Source organism: Capricornis sumatraensis, chromosome 15 (assembly GCF_032405125.1).
Source record: "Capricornis sumatraensis isolate serow.1 chromosome 15, serow.2, whole genome shotgun sequence".
NCBI classification, from domain to species: domain Eukaryota; kingdom Metazoa; phylum Chordata; class Mammalia; order Artiodactyla; family Bovidae; genus Capricornis; species Capricornis sumatraensis.
This window is the reverse complement of record NC_091083.1, coordinates 29,587,835-29,604,082: the sequence shown is the minus strand read 5'-3', so window position 1 is coordinate 29,604,082 and position 16,248 is coordinate 29,587,835. Positions and strand designations below refer to the sequence as shown.

The 16,248-nt window shown below is 38.9% G+C and overlaps 1 protein-coding gene across 1 annotated transcript in view; it reads right to left on the bottom strand.

The window, feature by feature from the left end:
- The window catches only part of MYO3A (myosin IIIA), a 158,378-nt gene extending 144,992 nt beyond the window's left edge, over positions 1-13,386 (bottom strand). Inside the window, exons 1-2 of the mRNA XM_068986752.1 lie at positions 13,219-13,386; positions 9,640-9,774 (exon numbers count right to left, since the gene is read on the bottom strand). Of these exons, the coding sequence (XP_068842853.1) occupies positions 9,640-9,774; positions 13,219-13,386 (303 nt within the window). The remainder of the gene's footprint in view (positions 1-9,639; positions 9,775-13,218) is intronic.
- Between the last annotated feature and the right edge of the window lie 2,862 nt (positions 13,387-16,248).

The following is a 16,248-nucleotide window of genomic DNA, read 5'->3' as shown; positions in this document are numbered from 1 at the left end:
GATGGCCAGAAGCAGAAGTCCCAGACTATTTCTAATGCACCCTGAAATCCAAGGACCTCTGGCAGGATTTTCCAAACTTTCCTTTGATAAGAATCACCTTAGGACTTGTTTAAAAAATAAGTTTCTGAGCCCTCCTTCTTGGAGTTTCTGCTTCCGTGGGTTTGAGATGGGGCTGAGTCTTACCAGAGTGTCTGGAATGTATATTAAAGAACAGAGGTACTAACAGGATCCTCGGTTTGTTTCTTTTTTTTTTAGGTGGAAGCTTATGTGTTACCCACTCATCTAGGCCTTCCTTGACTTCTCTCTTCACATAAGGTCTTTTTCATTCTTTATCAGCACTCCATTTCTATTCTTCATAGTATCAACGCTACTGCTGCTTAGTCGCTTTAGTCATGTCCAACTCTGTGCAACCCTATGAACTGTATGTAGCCAGCCAGGCTCCTCTGTCCATGGGATTCTCCAGGCAAGAGTACTGGAGTGGGTTGCCACGCCCTCCTTCAGAAGATCTTCCCAATCCAGGAATCAAACCTGGATCTTCTGCACTGCAGGCAGATTCTTTACCACTGAGCCACCAGGGAAGCCCATAGTATCGATAACCATGTATAATTATTTAATTAATTTGTCTATTAAGCTTTAAATTACCTTTCTGCACTATTAGACTCTAAGCACCAGGATGACAGCTGGTCACATTCTCTACTGAATATCCAGAACCTACCAAAATGCTTGGCCCAAAGTAATAGATATTTATGGAATTAGTAAGTGACTGGATGAATATACTTTAGTCCTGGACACTTATGCATGTACACACATATAATGACAGAAGGCCATCTTTTTATATGAAATGGAAGGTGCCTCTTCAAAGTGTGAAATGTATGACTCAATATCAATAAAATACATATACTGATGTAGCAAATTCTGCATTCCAATGAAAGACTGATAAAAGATTACTAAGAGTGACACCATCACCTAATAATGTTTCCTAATGTGTAATACTGTAATATGTATAATTTTCACATTACTTTTCTAACTTGTAAACTAGAAATAGTATGTTTAAGCTATTACAGACACACATTCTAATTGACTCACTGAAGTATGCACTTTGATGTATTTTGGTAATTGTGTACAATCCTGTAACCACTAAATCAAGATATTAAACAGCATCCCTCATCCTAAAGCATTTCAAAATTCTTGGGAAAACACCATCAAACACCGGTAATGTGAGCAACAAGATATCTTTGATAAACAAGAAAATGTAGAAGAAATCTTTTAATCTGCCTGGTCAAAATATGGGCTTCCCTGGTGGCTCAGCATTGAAGAATCTGCTTGTAATGCAGGAGCTACAGGAGACACAGATTTGATCCCTGGGTTGGGAAGACCCCCTCGAGAAAGGCATGGCAACTCACTCAAATATTCTTGCCTGGAGAATCCTATGGACAGAGGAGCCTGGTGGGCTACAATCTATGGGGTTGCAAAGAGTTGGACACAACTGAAGCAACTTAGCACACACAGTCAAAATATACTGATTTACCAAATGGCAAAACATCTCACATTTTTCCCTCTGTGGTTAATATTATAAACTTGCACTCCTATTCAGACAGCAGATGTATTTGCAAGCACCAAAGTACTATTAGGAAAAAAAGATATACCAGCATTACATATGTTTTTATGTATTTTCAGGGTTATAAGAATATAAAGGAGTGCATGCATACTTGCTTTTCCATCCTGCCCTTTAAACAAAAAAGTGAGACGACTCTAGGTAATTGTCTGTCTTGTTCTGTGGTGAGTACACCAAATAACAGCCTTTTATATGAGAGCTGGGAATGGTTGTCCCAGCCCTAAGAGCATGAAAAGAATCGGCATTCGTCTACTCCACTGCCACTGTGCACAGCTAATGAAAGGGAGAACCAGTGCTGTGCCATCGGAGTGCTTCAGAAGCCTGGGTTTGCAGCCCTGTCCTGCTTCCCTGCCCCCTGGGACATATACAAGCCTGCAGGAGTTCCCTGTCCCCTTCCATGTACATGTTATCTCCCGGGCAGCAACATTAAAGAGCTAATAACTGAGCAAACAGAAACCATTCATTCATTCTAACTCATTTTCTTTCTGTCATCCTATAGTTTCCTTTTCTCATGATGGACCATATCTTACTTATTAGATGTAAGTATAAACACAGAATAACCAATAACGCACGAAGGTTAGTATTCAGGTCCATGAAAATCACTTTCATTACCAGAAATGTGCATTTGTGAGGCTTTAGGACTATTTACTGAACTTTTGTGTTTCCAAACGCCACCTGTAATTTCCAGCCTTTGATCTCTTGAAAAGGATATAATTTCAAAGAGAAAAATTGCTATAATTAGAAAGCAAAGAGAGAAAGCAGTGTCACTATTAAGAATGAACAAATCAGGACTAATTCAGATAAATAATAGAACTCAGCCTGCAGTACTTCCGTGAAAGGAGCAATTACAGCTAAGACTGGATTATGAAGGGAAAGACCTTTTAACAAAAAGATGTCCTAACTGGATTTTGGTTCCCTTACGGCTGAGGATACACTGAACAAATAGATGCTGAGACAGAAGACTATATTCCTTCTGTACTTAAGGTGTTGCTGTTCATCCAACTAAGAAGGGGGAAATTATAGTTAAATCTCAATTTTGCCCTCTGTGACCATCTGCAGTAGATGCCTAGTACCAGACCAACTTAATCCAATTTCAACCCTGTTTTTTCATCTCATCTCCTGGTTTAGTGGTAAGGATATGCAGAAACGAACCACCTCCCACCTCCCAAGGTCCCCATCCATCCTGCTCCTGACCCTCCACGGTAGACACTAGGAGTGAAAAGAAACACTAAGCAAAAGCAAAAGCTACAGGGATTTCCCTGTTGGACAAGTGGCTAAGAATCAGAGCTCCCAATGGAGGGGCCCTGGGTTTGATCCCTGGTCAGCAAATTCCAAATGCCCAAACTAAAGATCCTGAGTACCACAACTAAGACCAACACAGCCAAATACATAGATAAATATAAATAAATATTTTTTAAATTTAAAAAAGAGGTATCTATATTTTACAAAGCAAGTCAGTCAAGAGATATGTAATAGCAACAAGCAAAAATTAATATTAAATATAAGTATGGTACTTCAAAAGATATAACTAAAAAAAAACTAGTTCTCCCTTTATGCTGACATCATTAGGAAAACCTAAACACTAAGTGAGAATAAAAATTCCCATAAACATTTTGCAAAAAGAAAATAACATATATATATATATATATATATATATATATAAATTCCCACAGGAGAAAATCTTCTACCCCTTCTCTTCCTTTGTAGTTTCATTACAAGTGTGTAACTGGAATGTAGGAGGGCTACTAACTAGTGCTCTTCTGTATGTTCTGAGAATGAACATACAGAGAATTTAGAAGGAAATAATTTCTAAACAGAGCCTTGTATATTATTCATGCTCAAGAAATCATAGTATAACAAAATTTAAGAAAAATACAAGGAGGAAAAATTGTATCAAAGTGAAAGCAATAATTCAAAACTCACAAATAAATAATAGAGAAAATAGCTGGCCCAGTAAAATCTGAGCAAGTAATTCTTTTCTTGGAATTTCAATTCTGGATTGCAATATAAATACAATGATTTTTCAAGATGAAAAATCTCTGGGTGAGAGTTTGTCCAAGCTGGTACAGTCCACCCACCCCCCACATATGCCAGGCTGATAACAAGGATGCTACTCAGACCCTCCAAGAAGCACTGTCTTTATGCAGATTCATGTCAGAAGTCTAGCACTATTAGCATGACTTTCTGGGTACTACCAAAGTTCCTATTTGGCCATCCTTTGGGTACCCTCATGGAAAATAATTTGTACGCCTGCTGCGTGCACAGTTGTTTCAGTCGTGTCCGACTCTTTGTGACCCATGGACTGTAGCCCATCAGGCTCCTCTGTCCAGGGGACTCTCCAAGCAAGAAGACTGGAGTGGGTTGCCATGCCCTCCTCCAGAGGATGTTCTCGACCCAGGGGATCGAACCCACATCTCCTGTGTCTCCTGCATTGCAGGCAGATTCTTTACCGCTGAGCCACCAGGGATGCCAGCAAAATAATTTATTGGAGCTTTATTATGATAAGAGGTATAATTAGCAGTCATTTTGTAGAATAAAGTATTGATGCCACAAGCCAATTTTCTGAAAGTGCCTTTAAAGCAGCACCTGCACCATTCATGTTTATAAATCAGGTAATTGTATCACTTATGTGTATATATAATCAGTCTAACCTGCATATGTAAATCAATTGTCTTACATACAGTTTGCCAGCTCTTTGCTTTTTCCATGTTTTCCCCCAGCTCTGAATTTCAAATAGATCAGATTTCTGAAATACTATTTTAATAAACTATTGTTTATTCTTTTTTCTCAAGCTGTTAAGGGATATTTCCAACTCTTACATCTAATAATAAATACAATTATAAAGACAATATGTAAAATAGCTAGTGGGAAGTTGCTGTATAACACAGGGAGCTTAACCGGTGCTCTGTGACAATGCAGAGGGATGGGATGTGGGGTGGGGTAGAAGGAAGGTTCAAGAGGGAGGAGATATATGTATACTCATGGCTAATTCATGCTGTTCTATGGCAGAAGCCAACATAACATTGTAACGCAATTATTCTCCAATTGAAAATAAATTTTAAAAATATATGTACAAAGTTCAAAGAAGCTAAGTCTCTGCTGATTCATTGCATCAGGTTGCCACTTTGCTTGTACTGGATGTTTCAAGACCTTTTTAATCAATCTTTTCTGCTCTCTCAAAAGAACATTTAACTATAATCTGGAATCTTCAACTCCCACCTACCCCTGAGTGATAATATTAAGAAATGACAATATAATTAGAATAGGAATTTGTTAGGCATAAAAGACATCAGCTGATCTTATTCACAATAAACTGTGGAAAATTCTGAAAGAGATGGGAATACCAGACCACCTGACCTGCTTCTTGAGAAATTTGTATGCAGGTCAGGAAGCAACAGTTAGAACTGGACATGGAACAACAGACTGGTTCCAAACAGGAAAAGGAGTACGTCAAGGCTGTATATTGTCACCCTGCTTATTTAACTTATATGCAGAGTGCATCATGAGAAACACTGGGCTGGAATCAAAGCACAAGCTGGAATCAAGATTGCCGGGAGAAATATCAATAACCTCAGATATGCAGATGACATCACCCTTATGGAAGAAAGTGAAGAGGAACTAAAAAGTCTCTTGATTAAAGTGAAAAAGGAGAGTGGAAAAGTTGGCTTATAGCTCAACATTCAGAAAACTAAGATCATGGCATCTGGTCCCATCACTTCATGGCAAATAAATGGGGAAACAGTGGAAACAGTGTCAGACTTTATTTTGGGGGGCTCCAAAATCACTGCAGATGGTGACTGCAGCCATGAAATTAAAAGACGCTTACTCCTTGGAAGAAACGTTATGTCCAACCTAGATAGCATATTCAAAAGCAGAGACATTACTTTGCCAACAAAGGTACGTCTAGTCAAAGCTATGGTTTTTCCAATGGTCATGTATGGATGTGAGAGTTGGACTGTGAAGAAAGCTGAGCACTGAAGAATTCATGCTTTTGAACTGTGGTATTGGAGAAGACTCTTGAGAGTCCCTTGGACTGCAAGGAGATCCAACCAGTCCATTCTGAAGGAGATCAGCCCTGTGATTTCTTTGAAAGCAATGATGCTGAAGCTGAAACTCCAGTACTTTGGCCACCTCATGGGAAGAGCTGACTCTTTGGAAAAGACTCTGATGCTGGGAGGGATTGGGGGCAGGAGGAGAAGGGGATGACAGAGGATGAGATGGCTGGATGGCATCAATGACTCGACGGACGTGAGTCTGAATGAACTCCGGGAATTGGTGATGGACAGGGAAGCCTGGCATGCTGTGATTTATGGGGTCGCAAAGAGTCGGACATGACTGAGCAACTCAACTGAACTGAACTGATCTTATTCAATAGTTTAAACTCTGGGAAAGATTTATACTTTTTCCCTTGCCCATTTAGGCCTATAACTAACAGAACAACTGAATCTTCAAATGCTAATTTTCCAGTTATTTTACATGGAAAAAAAATAAAAGATGCATTACTGAAAATGTTCTGAAAGATATAAATATACAAAATTTTTATTCGGGACTCCATCAAGGATTTGCAGAGCATCACATCTCAAATACACAAACACAAATAAGTAAATTATCTATTAATTTAAGACAAAATGGCTCAAGTTCATAATTTATATTCTGTTACTTGGGTAATTGTATTGAGAGAAGTAAAAGTTTTGCTTTGTTTTTTTGTGTGATTTAACTAAAAATATAAAGCTATCTTGAATTGAGAAATACAAAATAATTCTGAAATCATAATAAGTTGCCTATCATCAAAGAACACGCCTGGCTCTTAAAACATTTTTTTTAACTTCTATAAAGTAATAGTTTCAGATTCTGAAAAGGTTCTTGAAAATTCTATTGTAATTTTGAAAGACTGTGATTCAATCAAAAGTCTCAGATTAAATATATACATTTATTTCCTCTTACTCATGAATCTCCATGAAAATGCCAGTAAAGGAATAAAAAAATAAAAAAACATAAAACCACTAGAGAAAAAAGAACAAAGTGGGAGAGAAGTGAAGAGATTGCAACAAAATTTGTCAACATGGAATGCAGGTGACTGAGTGGTTAACTGATCCAGCAACACAGAGAAAGCCACAAACCAAAGAGCTAGGTGGGGGAGCTGCGCTGAGGTCACCTGAGCAGATTAACCCAGAGAGGGCAAGATAATAGTGAAAGTGGAGGAGGTCGGAGGGGAGGGGCAGAAAACAAGGCTTCCTTTGCAAGTCTCTCTTCAAAAGACTTGATGCTTTCTTACCCCACATTCAAAATATCCACATCCAGAAGCCTGCCAGAGCTACTTCACACACACACACACACACACACACACACACACACACAAACACATAGACTGGAGGTTTTGCTCCCTAGAAAAACTAACTGAAGGAACTCAATATTTGGTGACATCAGTACAGTGAATAACAGGAGGAACACACAAATTCCTGATGTGCAAAACAGAGAAGGAACCTTGGAAAGAAGAGGCCAAGGAATCCAGGAAAGTGGATTCCACCTAGAGAAGCAGCAAGGGTCAGGCACCTGGCAGACCTCCAGGATGGAGCAGGAGGATGTAGGATTCCAGCGGGGCAATCAATAATCGTGCCAACATTCAGAACATGGATTAGAAAATGAAAGAGTAGAGAAACTGAACCATCTGTTTCCAGGTTCAACAACCAACTCAGGAAAAACACATACCTACCTGCTCAGGAAAAGGTGGTACCACTAACCTGGATCTACAGTAATACTGTCCTGTATTACTGCTTTCTATGAAATTCAAAGGTGTTTGCTCCTTGGAAGAAAAGCTATGATAAACCTAGACAGTGTATTAAAAAGTAGGGGCATTACTTTGCCAACAAAAGGCCCTATGGTCAAAGTTATGGTTTTTCCAGTAGTCATGTACAGATGTGAGAGTTGGACCACAAAGAAGGCTGAGCACCAAAGAATCAATGCTTTTGGACTGTGGTGCTGGAGAAGACTCTTGAGAGTGCCTTGGACAGTAAGGAGATCAAACCAGTCAATCCTAAAGGAAATCAACCCTGAATATTCATTGAAAGGATGGATGCTGAAGCTGAAGCTCCAGTACTTTGGACACCTGATGTGAAGAACCAACTCACTGGAAAAGACCCTGATGCTACAAAAGACTGAAGGCAAAAAGAGAAGGCGGCAGCAGAGGATGAGATGGTTAGACAGCATCACCAACTCAATGAACATAAATATGAGCAAACTCTGGGAGATAGTGAAGGACAGGAGCCTGGCGTGCTGCTGTCCAGGGGGTTGAAAAGAGTTGGACTTGACTTAGTGACTGAACAACAAAAAATTAATCAAGTGAATGTATTTTTTTTAAAGATAAAAATGATTAAGTCTATCTGAAATTATATGAACTGGAAAATAGGCTAAACTGATAAGTGATATTGTCAATCATTTTAAACATACAAAAATAGATGAAGAAAATATATTCAAAATTAAGAATGGTTCTTTCTATAGTTTCAAGTATTCTCTACAATAATCACTACTTGTATACTCATTTAAAAACCATCATAGAAAAAATATGAAGTATGGAGACAATGTGCAAATTATTACTGTACAGGAAAATCAGTGGTACATTCCAAAAAAAAAAAGAAATAAAATAATCAAATGCTAATAAAATAACGTGACTTCAAGACACAGTGAACAAACTTGTGGTTGTCAACAGGAAGAGGAGGTGGAGGAGAGATGGATTGGGAGTTTGGGATTAGCAAATGCAAAGTATTACATATATTAATAGAATGGATATACAATAAGATCCAGCTGTAGAGCACAAGGAATACTTAATATCCTGTGATAAACCATATGTATAAATATGTTAATACATAGAAATATATGGGCTTCCCAGGTGACTCAGAGATAAAGAATCCACCTGCCAAAGCAAGAGACGTAGGAGACTTGGGTTCTATCCCTGGGTTGGGAAGATCCTCTGGAAGACGAAATGGCAACCCCCTGCAGTATTATTGCTTGAAAAATCTCATGGACAGAGGAGCCTGGCAGGCTATAGTCCATGCGGTCACCATGGGTGGGACATGACTGAGCACACATACAAACTAGCATGTAAATATATATAACTGAATCACCTCACTTTACACCAGAAACTAATGTTATAAAAATAAAATAATGTAAATACAATAAATAGATGCTGTTAGGGTAATCAAATAAAGGTTTTACTAGCCCTGGGTTTGATAGAAGAAGCTTTAAGAAATTTTTATAGATTTTATTGTAATTAATGATTAGTTCAACTTCAATAAAAATACCCAGTGGAAATCAGAAAAAAACACATTCTTCTAGGGGTGGCAGTAACCTGAGTGGTGCACCTTCTAATACTCTTGCATTGGAGAGAACTGTCGCAAGCTATTCTCAGGAACTGAAAAGCCAGACTCTGCAGTACCCCTTTGGCAACTTATTCAGTGTTCCACACCACTTCTAGTAAGGTTCCTCCCCCCATAAATGCAAATACAGTTGATCCTCTGTATTCACGGATCACAGCTGTTTCAATCTGACCATGTGGAACCCACAGATATGGGGGACTGACAGTACCTGGTTCTGCAGTTTATGTCATTAGTATTCAGTGAAGTCAGAAGAAATTAGCAACTCACCATTTTCGCCTAATGAAGCCTCGGCATTAATTTTATCTCATATCACAGCACCTGGCACTGAGCCTCAGTCACGTGTTGCACCAAACACAGATAAATAAATAAAAATTATAATGAAGTCCCTTTTTAGTACGCTCTTCTGCCAGGAAAATATCCTAGTTTCTTTAGTCTTTTATTATGGAAACATTTTCTTTTAATCTTTAATTAATTTTCTTTCATTTACTGATGTTTCTAAAGATGGCAAGACCAGAACCGGTAACAAGATTCAACAAAGGATATAGAATGGAACATATCAGATGAACTGGTTTATGGGGGTGACGTTACTAAACACATCATTCCAAGACCACACTGCAAATTACCACATAGGAAAAAATTCTAAACACTTACCTCAAGAACCAGCCATAGCTTATCTCCATTTATTTTATCCTTCTTAAAGTACATGCCATAGAATCTGACCACATTAGGGTGGTCAGAAAGTGCTTTTAGGATGCTGTACTCTGCTTCAATCTCTTCGTCAATATCCTAGTTTCAAAAAAGTAATGGGGAGAGAGCAGTGAGAAAAACATGAACGAAGTCAAAAAAAGATAAGTTAGACTAGCGAATGTAGAATTTTATTTTGTTAAAGCAAGGTCAGAATAGTTTCTACTGTGCTCAATACAATGTATTGACATTTCTCATTACACTGCTTAAGGGGAGAGATCATGATTTTCCTGTTAATCGAAAATATCTCTAATTATGTTCATTTCATTGAAAAGAAATAAATAAAAGGCTATTTTTATGTGCAGTTAGAAAGAAACATATAGGGACTTCCCTGGTGGTCCAGTGCCTTCCAATGCAGGGGACGTGGGTTCAATCCCTGGTCTGGGAACTAAGATCCCTCATGCCGCTGGGCAGCTAAGCCCAGGCACCTAAACTACTAAGCCCATGAGCAACTAAGACCTGATGCAGCCAAATTAAATTAAATTTTTTAAGTTAAAAAATAAAAATAAAGAATTCTAATCACAAAATCTAGGGAAAAAATATATATGGAGAACTGCTTAAGGTGATCTTCCTTTCTTTGTAGTGTTAACTTTATTTCAGTGGTAAAATTATTGTTTTGACATGAAAACTTTTAGCTGGTTCCTTTTGTTTCTTTGAAGTATGGGATATTTAAAGGCTATCAAAAACCAATCATACATGCAATCAACTCCTACCTTTCCAAAAATGTGAAAGGGTTAAGTTATATAAGATGGCATACAGCCTTTAGTTAGCTAAAGACTCATTCACCAGAAGTAGAGTAGGTTGTAACCCAGTCAATAAAAATGCAAACAAGACTACGCACTAAGTCATGTATCTAGAAAACCACATATACATAAAACAATTCACTGTCATAAATAAAAGACTTCTAATATTTTATGGTAACATTTAATGTTCACATTGTTTTAAGACAGAATCATGGAATCACAAAGCTGGAAAGAATTTTAGACCAGAACACTAGTCTCAGAGGAAGAAACTAAAGCTAAGAAAATTAATTTTTTTAAAAAAAGAAACTAGCTCAAGGCAGTTAGAGTCACAAAACTGGTTCGTGTGTGATCCAGGACTAGTCTTTTGCCTACTACCTTCTAGTCCTGCTCATTCCATCCCCATCTTGGAGAGGAGATTATGAGTTCAAAATCCATAACAGTAAGACCCTTTTAATAAAAAAGAAAATAAATAGCCACTCTGAAAAATGCTTGGGTGCATTTAAATTTATTTTATTAAGATTACAATCTCCTGGTTATAAATCTTTCTTTATTTGACTTGTGGCATGATGAATGAAGAGTAAATAAAGCCTTCTTAGGAAAATATACATGTACTATGACAAGAATAAAAGCAGCAAAAGAACACATTTCATATTACAGTTATGAACCTATACGTTTCATTAAAGCAAGAGATCAAAACCTGATTTGTAAGGTAGGCTGTATAGCAAATGTGATAAATTATGAAAGGATAGCTGTCAATGTATTCAGAAGTCATGTGCTCTTGTTCACTAAGAAGCAGAGGAATGGGAGAGAGAGTCTGATTGTGTGGCCACACATTGGGATCAGCCTGGAGCCCTTTCTCTCGCCACCATGAACCCCAATCCTTAACAGCAAAGTTCAAAGGGCAGACTTGTATTGCAAAGCCAAGTGGTGCAGTTACTCTGGTACAGCTTAAATGGTGTCTCTCTTCCCTCAGTTTTAACAGTAAGAACTTTTCAACAGAATATGAAGACATGCAGCACAGTGCTTCTCATTTTTTTTCCTCCAGTGGGCTTCCCTGGTGGCCAGTGGTAAAGAATCCGCCTGCCAATGCAGAAGACATGGGTTCGATCCCTGGGTTGGGAAGTTCCCCTGGAGAAGGAAATGGCAATCCACTCCAGTATTCTTGCCTGAGAAATCCCATGACAAAAGAGGAGCCAGCGAGCTACAGTAGATGGGGTCACAAAGAGTCAGATATAACTTTGGGATTGAGTAGGCATGCACTTATCTAACTTACTTCTTGAAAAGAAACCCCCACCCTCTCTCTCCTCTGCTCAAAGGAAAATGAAACAATGTAGTAATAACAGATCTAGTAAAAATAAACTATCAAAAAAGAAAGAGCAACCCCAAGATGAACAGAGGGCCAGCGACTTTTTGCAGAGTCCTTTTGCAGGCTTTGTGAGTGTCAGAGCTGTGACGAGGCCGAGAACTCCGAGGCCTACCCCACACACATCTCATCATTTCCATCAAGCCACACCCCCATCACATGCACAAAGTGAAAGTCAAAGTGAAGTCGCTCAGTCGTGTCCGACTCTTTGCCACCCCATGGACTGTAGCCTACCAGGCTTCTCCGTCCATGGGAATTTCCAGGCAAGAGTACTGGAGTGGGTTGCCATTTCCTTCTCCATGAGCTGAGTAATTAGAGGAGTTGCTCTCAGGAGAGGTTTGGGGATTATGGAATCACTGAGTTTATTCTGGCTCCGCTATGTGCTAGGGGAGACCTACATATGTCCTAGTACCTGAAAATGCGCCCAAACATCCAGCCTCTGTCTCCTGGAAAAAAGAATCTTGTCTCTAACAGGCAAATCTCATGCTCTTACAGGCAAAGCAAGATGAGTTTCCCTGATCACAACTGCTATTCCCCAAAAAAGCACCATTGGCACTGCTGGAAAAGAGGCCATATGGACTGACCACGACATTGAATTCTTCACAAGAACCACACCTGTAAAGGAATGCCATTTCTGTTTAGAAACACTTAGGTAAACCTGAAAATTAATTTCCCTTTTTTGAAAGAAATTTTAAAATATATTTCTTGTTTGGCATAAGAGGAATTCTGCCTGAAGCCTAAATAAACACAGGAGGAAAATAAAATTTGGCCAAGATGACATTAGACAATTTTAGGGTTAATTCTAGACCCGTGAGTCTATATGCTGACAACACTCTGAAATCTAAAAATATTAAATCAAACCACTGAGCTGCTTGAGAGAAGATGTTTGTGTGTGTATATGCTAAGTCGCTTCAGTCATATCTGACTGTGTGACACTATGGACTTGGGCCCTCCAGGCTCCTCTGTCCCTGGGCTTCTCCAGGCAAGAATATTGGAGTGGGTTTCCAAGAATATTGGAGTGGGTTTCCACACCCTCCTCCAGGAGATCTTCCCAACTCAGGGTTCGAACCTGTTTCTCTTATGCCTCCTGCACTGGCAGGCAGGTTCTTTACCACTAGTGCCACCTGGGAAGCCCCCATACTTCTCTTTACTATATATTTATTTATTTATCAAGTATTTATTGGACCTTCTAATATATGTTAAACATTTAACAAGGAAAATCTAACAAGATATTTTTAAACAAACATTTCCTTCAAATTGCAACTGACATTGTGATAAATAAATCAAGATAAGATACCAATGGACTTTTTAACTGTTTAACACAGATTTTTTTTTAAAGTTAATTAGCAAACAAGAAAAAAAAAAAAAAACATGACGTACATGAATGGGATCCAGAATTTTGACTGCTGCTTTTTGACCATTTTTCTTATTCAACACTTTAAAAACTTTTCCATATGTTCCTTTGCCAATCGTTTCAGTGATTTCCCAAGTATCAGAAGGGTCAGGAAAGTTATCAAAGATGATTGATTTTCCAATTAATGGAAGCATCTCAAAAGTTTAAATCACTGGAGAGAAAAAGTACAGAGCTTCATTGACATTTGATTGGTAATATTAAACAGCACACACAAACTCATGGGAAATTATCTAATATTTTCACTGATATGATGGAAAATACACAGCAGTAACCAAATGTACTCAGAGTCAAAGAAATTTTTAATTTCAATTCTTTTTGCAAACAGATGAATACAAGTTTAATAATGTTTTGTAAGCAGGAATTTCTATGTTTAATACTGTCCCATATTAATTGCTACTGTTAGTAATTATTTTCAGATTAGAGGCACACATTTAAATCATTTTGATTTACTGCTTTATACTCATGAATGAAAGAATTTTAGAATAAACCTTAGCAATGATAAAAATCCAATTTCTTCATCAAAGCAAATCCCACACTTTAAAATGATTGTGTTTTTTTATTTATTTTTTACTTGAAGGAAAATTGCTTTACAATACTGTGTTGGTTTCTCCTGGATCACATCCTTCGAGAACCAGTCATAAGTATACATATATCTTATCCCTGTTGAGCCTCACTCCCCTTCTCCTCATCCCATCCACTTAGGCCATCACAGAGTGCCAGGCTAAGCTCCCTGTGTTATACTGCAGCTTCCCACCAGCTATCTGTTTTACACATGATAGTGTATATATGTCTCCTCATCTGCGTCTCCAATACTGCCTTGCAAATAGGTTCATCAGTACCATTTTTCTAGATTCCAAATATATGCATTAATATACAGCATTTGTTTGTCTCTTTCTAACTTACTTCACTCTGTATAACAGGTTCTAGGTTTATCTACCTGAGCACAATTGAGTCAAATTCGTTCTTTTTTATAGCTGAGTAATATCCCATTGAATATTGAATCTCTGCTTCATCCATTCATCTGTCAATGGACATCGAGGCTGCTTCCATGTTCTGGCTATTCTAAATAGCACTGCAGTCAACATCAGAGTACATGGGTTCTTTCTGAATTGTAGTTTTCTCAGAGTATATGCTCAGTTGTGGGATCCCTTGGTCGTAGGATAGGATTATTCATAGTTTTTTAAGGACTCTCCTTACTGTTCTCCATAATGGCTATATCAGTAGGAGGGTTGTTCCCTTTTCTTCACATCCTCTGCAGCATTTTTAAGTGATTTATATTACTGCTGCTGCTTCTGCTGCTGCTAAGTCGCTTCAGTTGTGGCCGACTCTGTGCGACCCCATAGATAGCAGCCCACCAGGTTCCCCCATCCCTGGGATTCTACAAGCAAGAACTCTGGAGTGGGCTGCCATTTCCTTCTCCAATGCATGAAAGTAAAACGTGAAAGTGACATCGTTTAGTCGTGTCTGACCCTTAGTGACCCCATGGACTGCAGCCTACCAGGCTCCTCCGCCCATGGGATTTTCCAGGCAAGAGTACTGGAGTGGGTTGCCATTGCCATCAGTCCCCTATTGCTTTTAGTATGAAATTTCTTTCATATAACCTACCACACCCTTTAAAATGTGGCCCTTGCTTAATTTCCTAGCCTCATGTCTCATTACATCTTCCCTCAGACCCTACAAACCAACCCACTTGGGATCCATCAGGTCATCCCCTTCTTGCTTGAGCATCTTCACACACATTCTTCACTCCCACTTGGGTCTGTGGTTTCTTTGCTAAGCTCTAATTCCTACTTATCTTTTCACATATTTGCTGAGATGTCATGTTCTCCAAACCTATCCATTCTCCACCCCATCTGAGTTGTGTGCCCACCTCTGTGTTCCATGAGCCCTCTGAACCCACCGTGACCTGATATTCCTGCACACCCAGCACTTGGCGCAGTGCTCAATTAGGAGAACATGGCCAATGAGGCCAAGTGATTTTAAAAAAGATTTCACACATAAGCTGAGATAAGATCTTCCAAGTAGTGCTACTAACCTTTCATGTTGTCCTTAAATTACACTCAATCCTTTGTATAAATTTAAAGGAAAAAAAAAAATGAACAGTAAGACCAACCAGAACATCTGTGGTGGTCCTCTGAATTTTTTGGTTAACCATGCAAAACCTCACTCTTTTCAATGCTATAAAGTTGACTGCAATTGTTCCTGGATGTGTATACATATACACAGAAACAGGTCTATTAATGAATGTGTTAATATCACATACTAATATCAGCCCATGAAATTCATCTGTCTGACTACAACTTTCAACCTCATCTAATCCACCAATCCATTGATTCACTTTCTTTATATCCATCAACTCTCTTCCGTCTTCATTTCCACTTCATTTTCTCCTTCCCCAGCATAAACTGGGCTTCCCTGGTGGCTCAGTAAAGAATCCACCCTACAAGGCAGGAGACCTGGGTTGGGAAGATCCCATGGAGGAGGGCATGGCAACCCACTCCAGTATTCTTGCCTGGAGACTCCCCATGGACAGAGGAGTCTGGTGGGCTACAGTCCATGGGGTCACAGAGTTGGACACGACTGAGCGACTAAGCACAGCACACAGCACAACAGCATGAATTCTACAGCTTGAATTATTATAACTTCCTTGCAAATGTCCTAAACATTCTTGTTTCTCTCTTTCTTCACCACCAGTCCCCTGGGGTTAAAAAACCAACCCTAGTTAAACCTTACATCTTCTTCACACCTGTGCCTGTAGCTGGAGAAGACCACACAACTGGGCTGAACCATTTCACTTTAAATTCAGGATCAAAACCTTACAAGTAGACCCTCAATGATGCCCAGCAATCCTACTGCACTTCCCTGCTTGGTGTATTCACTTCTCTCTGGTGAGTGATCTCCATCCTCAAATTTCTCTCTCCTCAGATTGTTCCCTCGTTGCTGTACATCCTCTCCCACCAAACTTCCCAGCTAATGTCTTCATTTAATAATTAAGT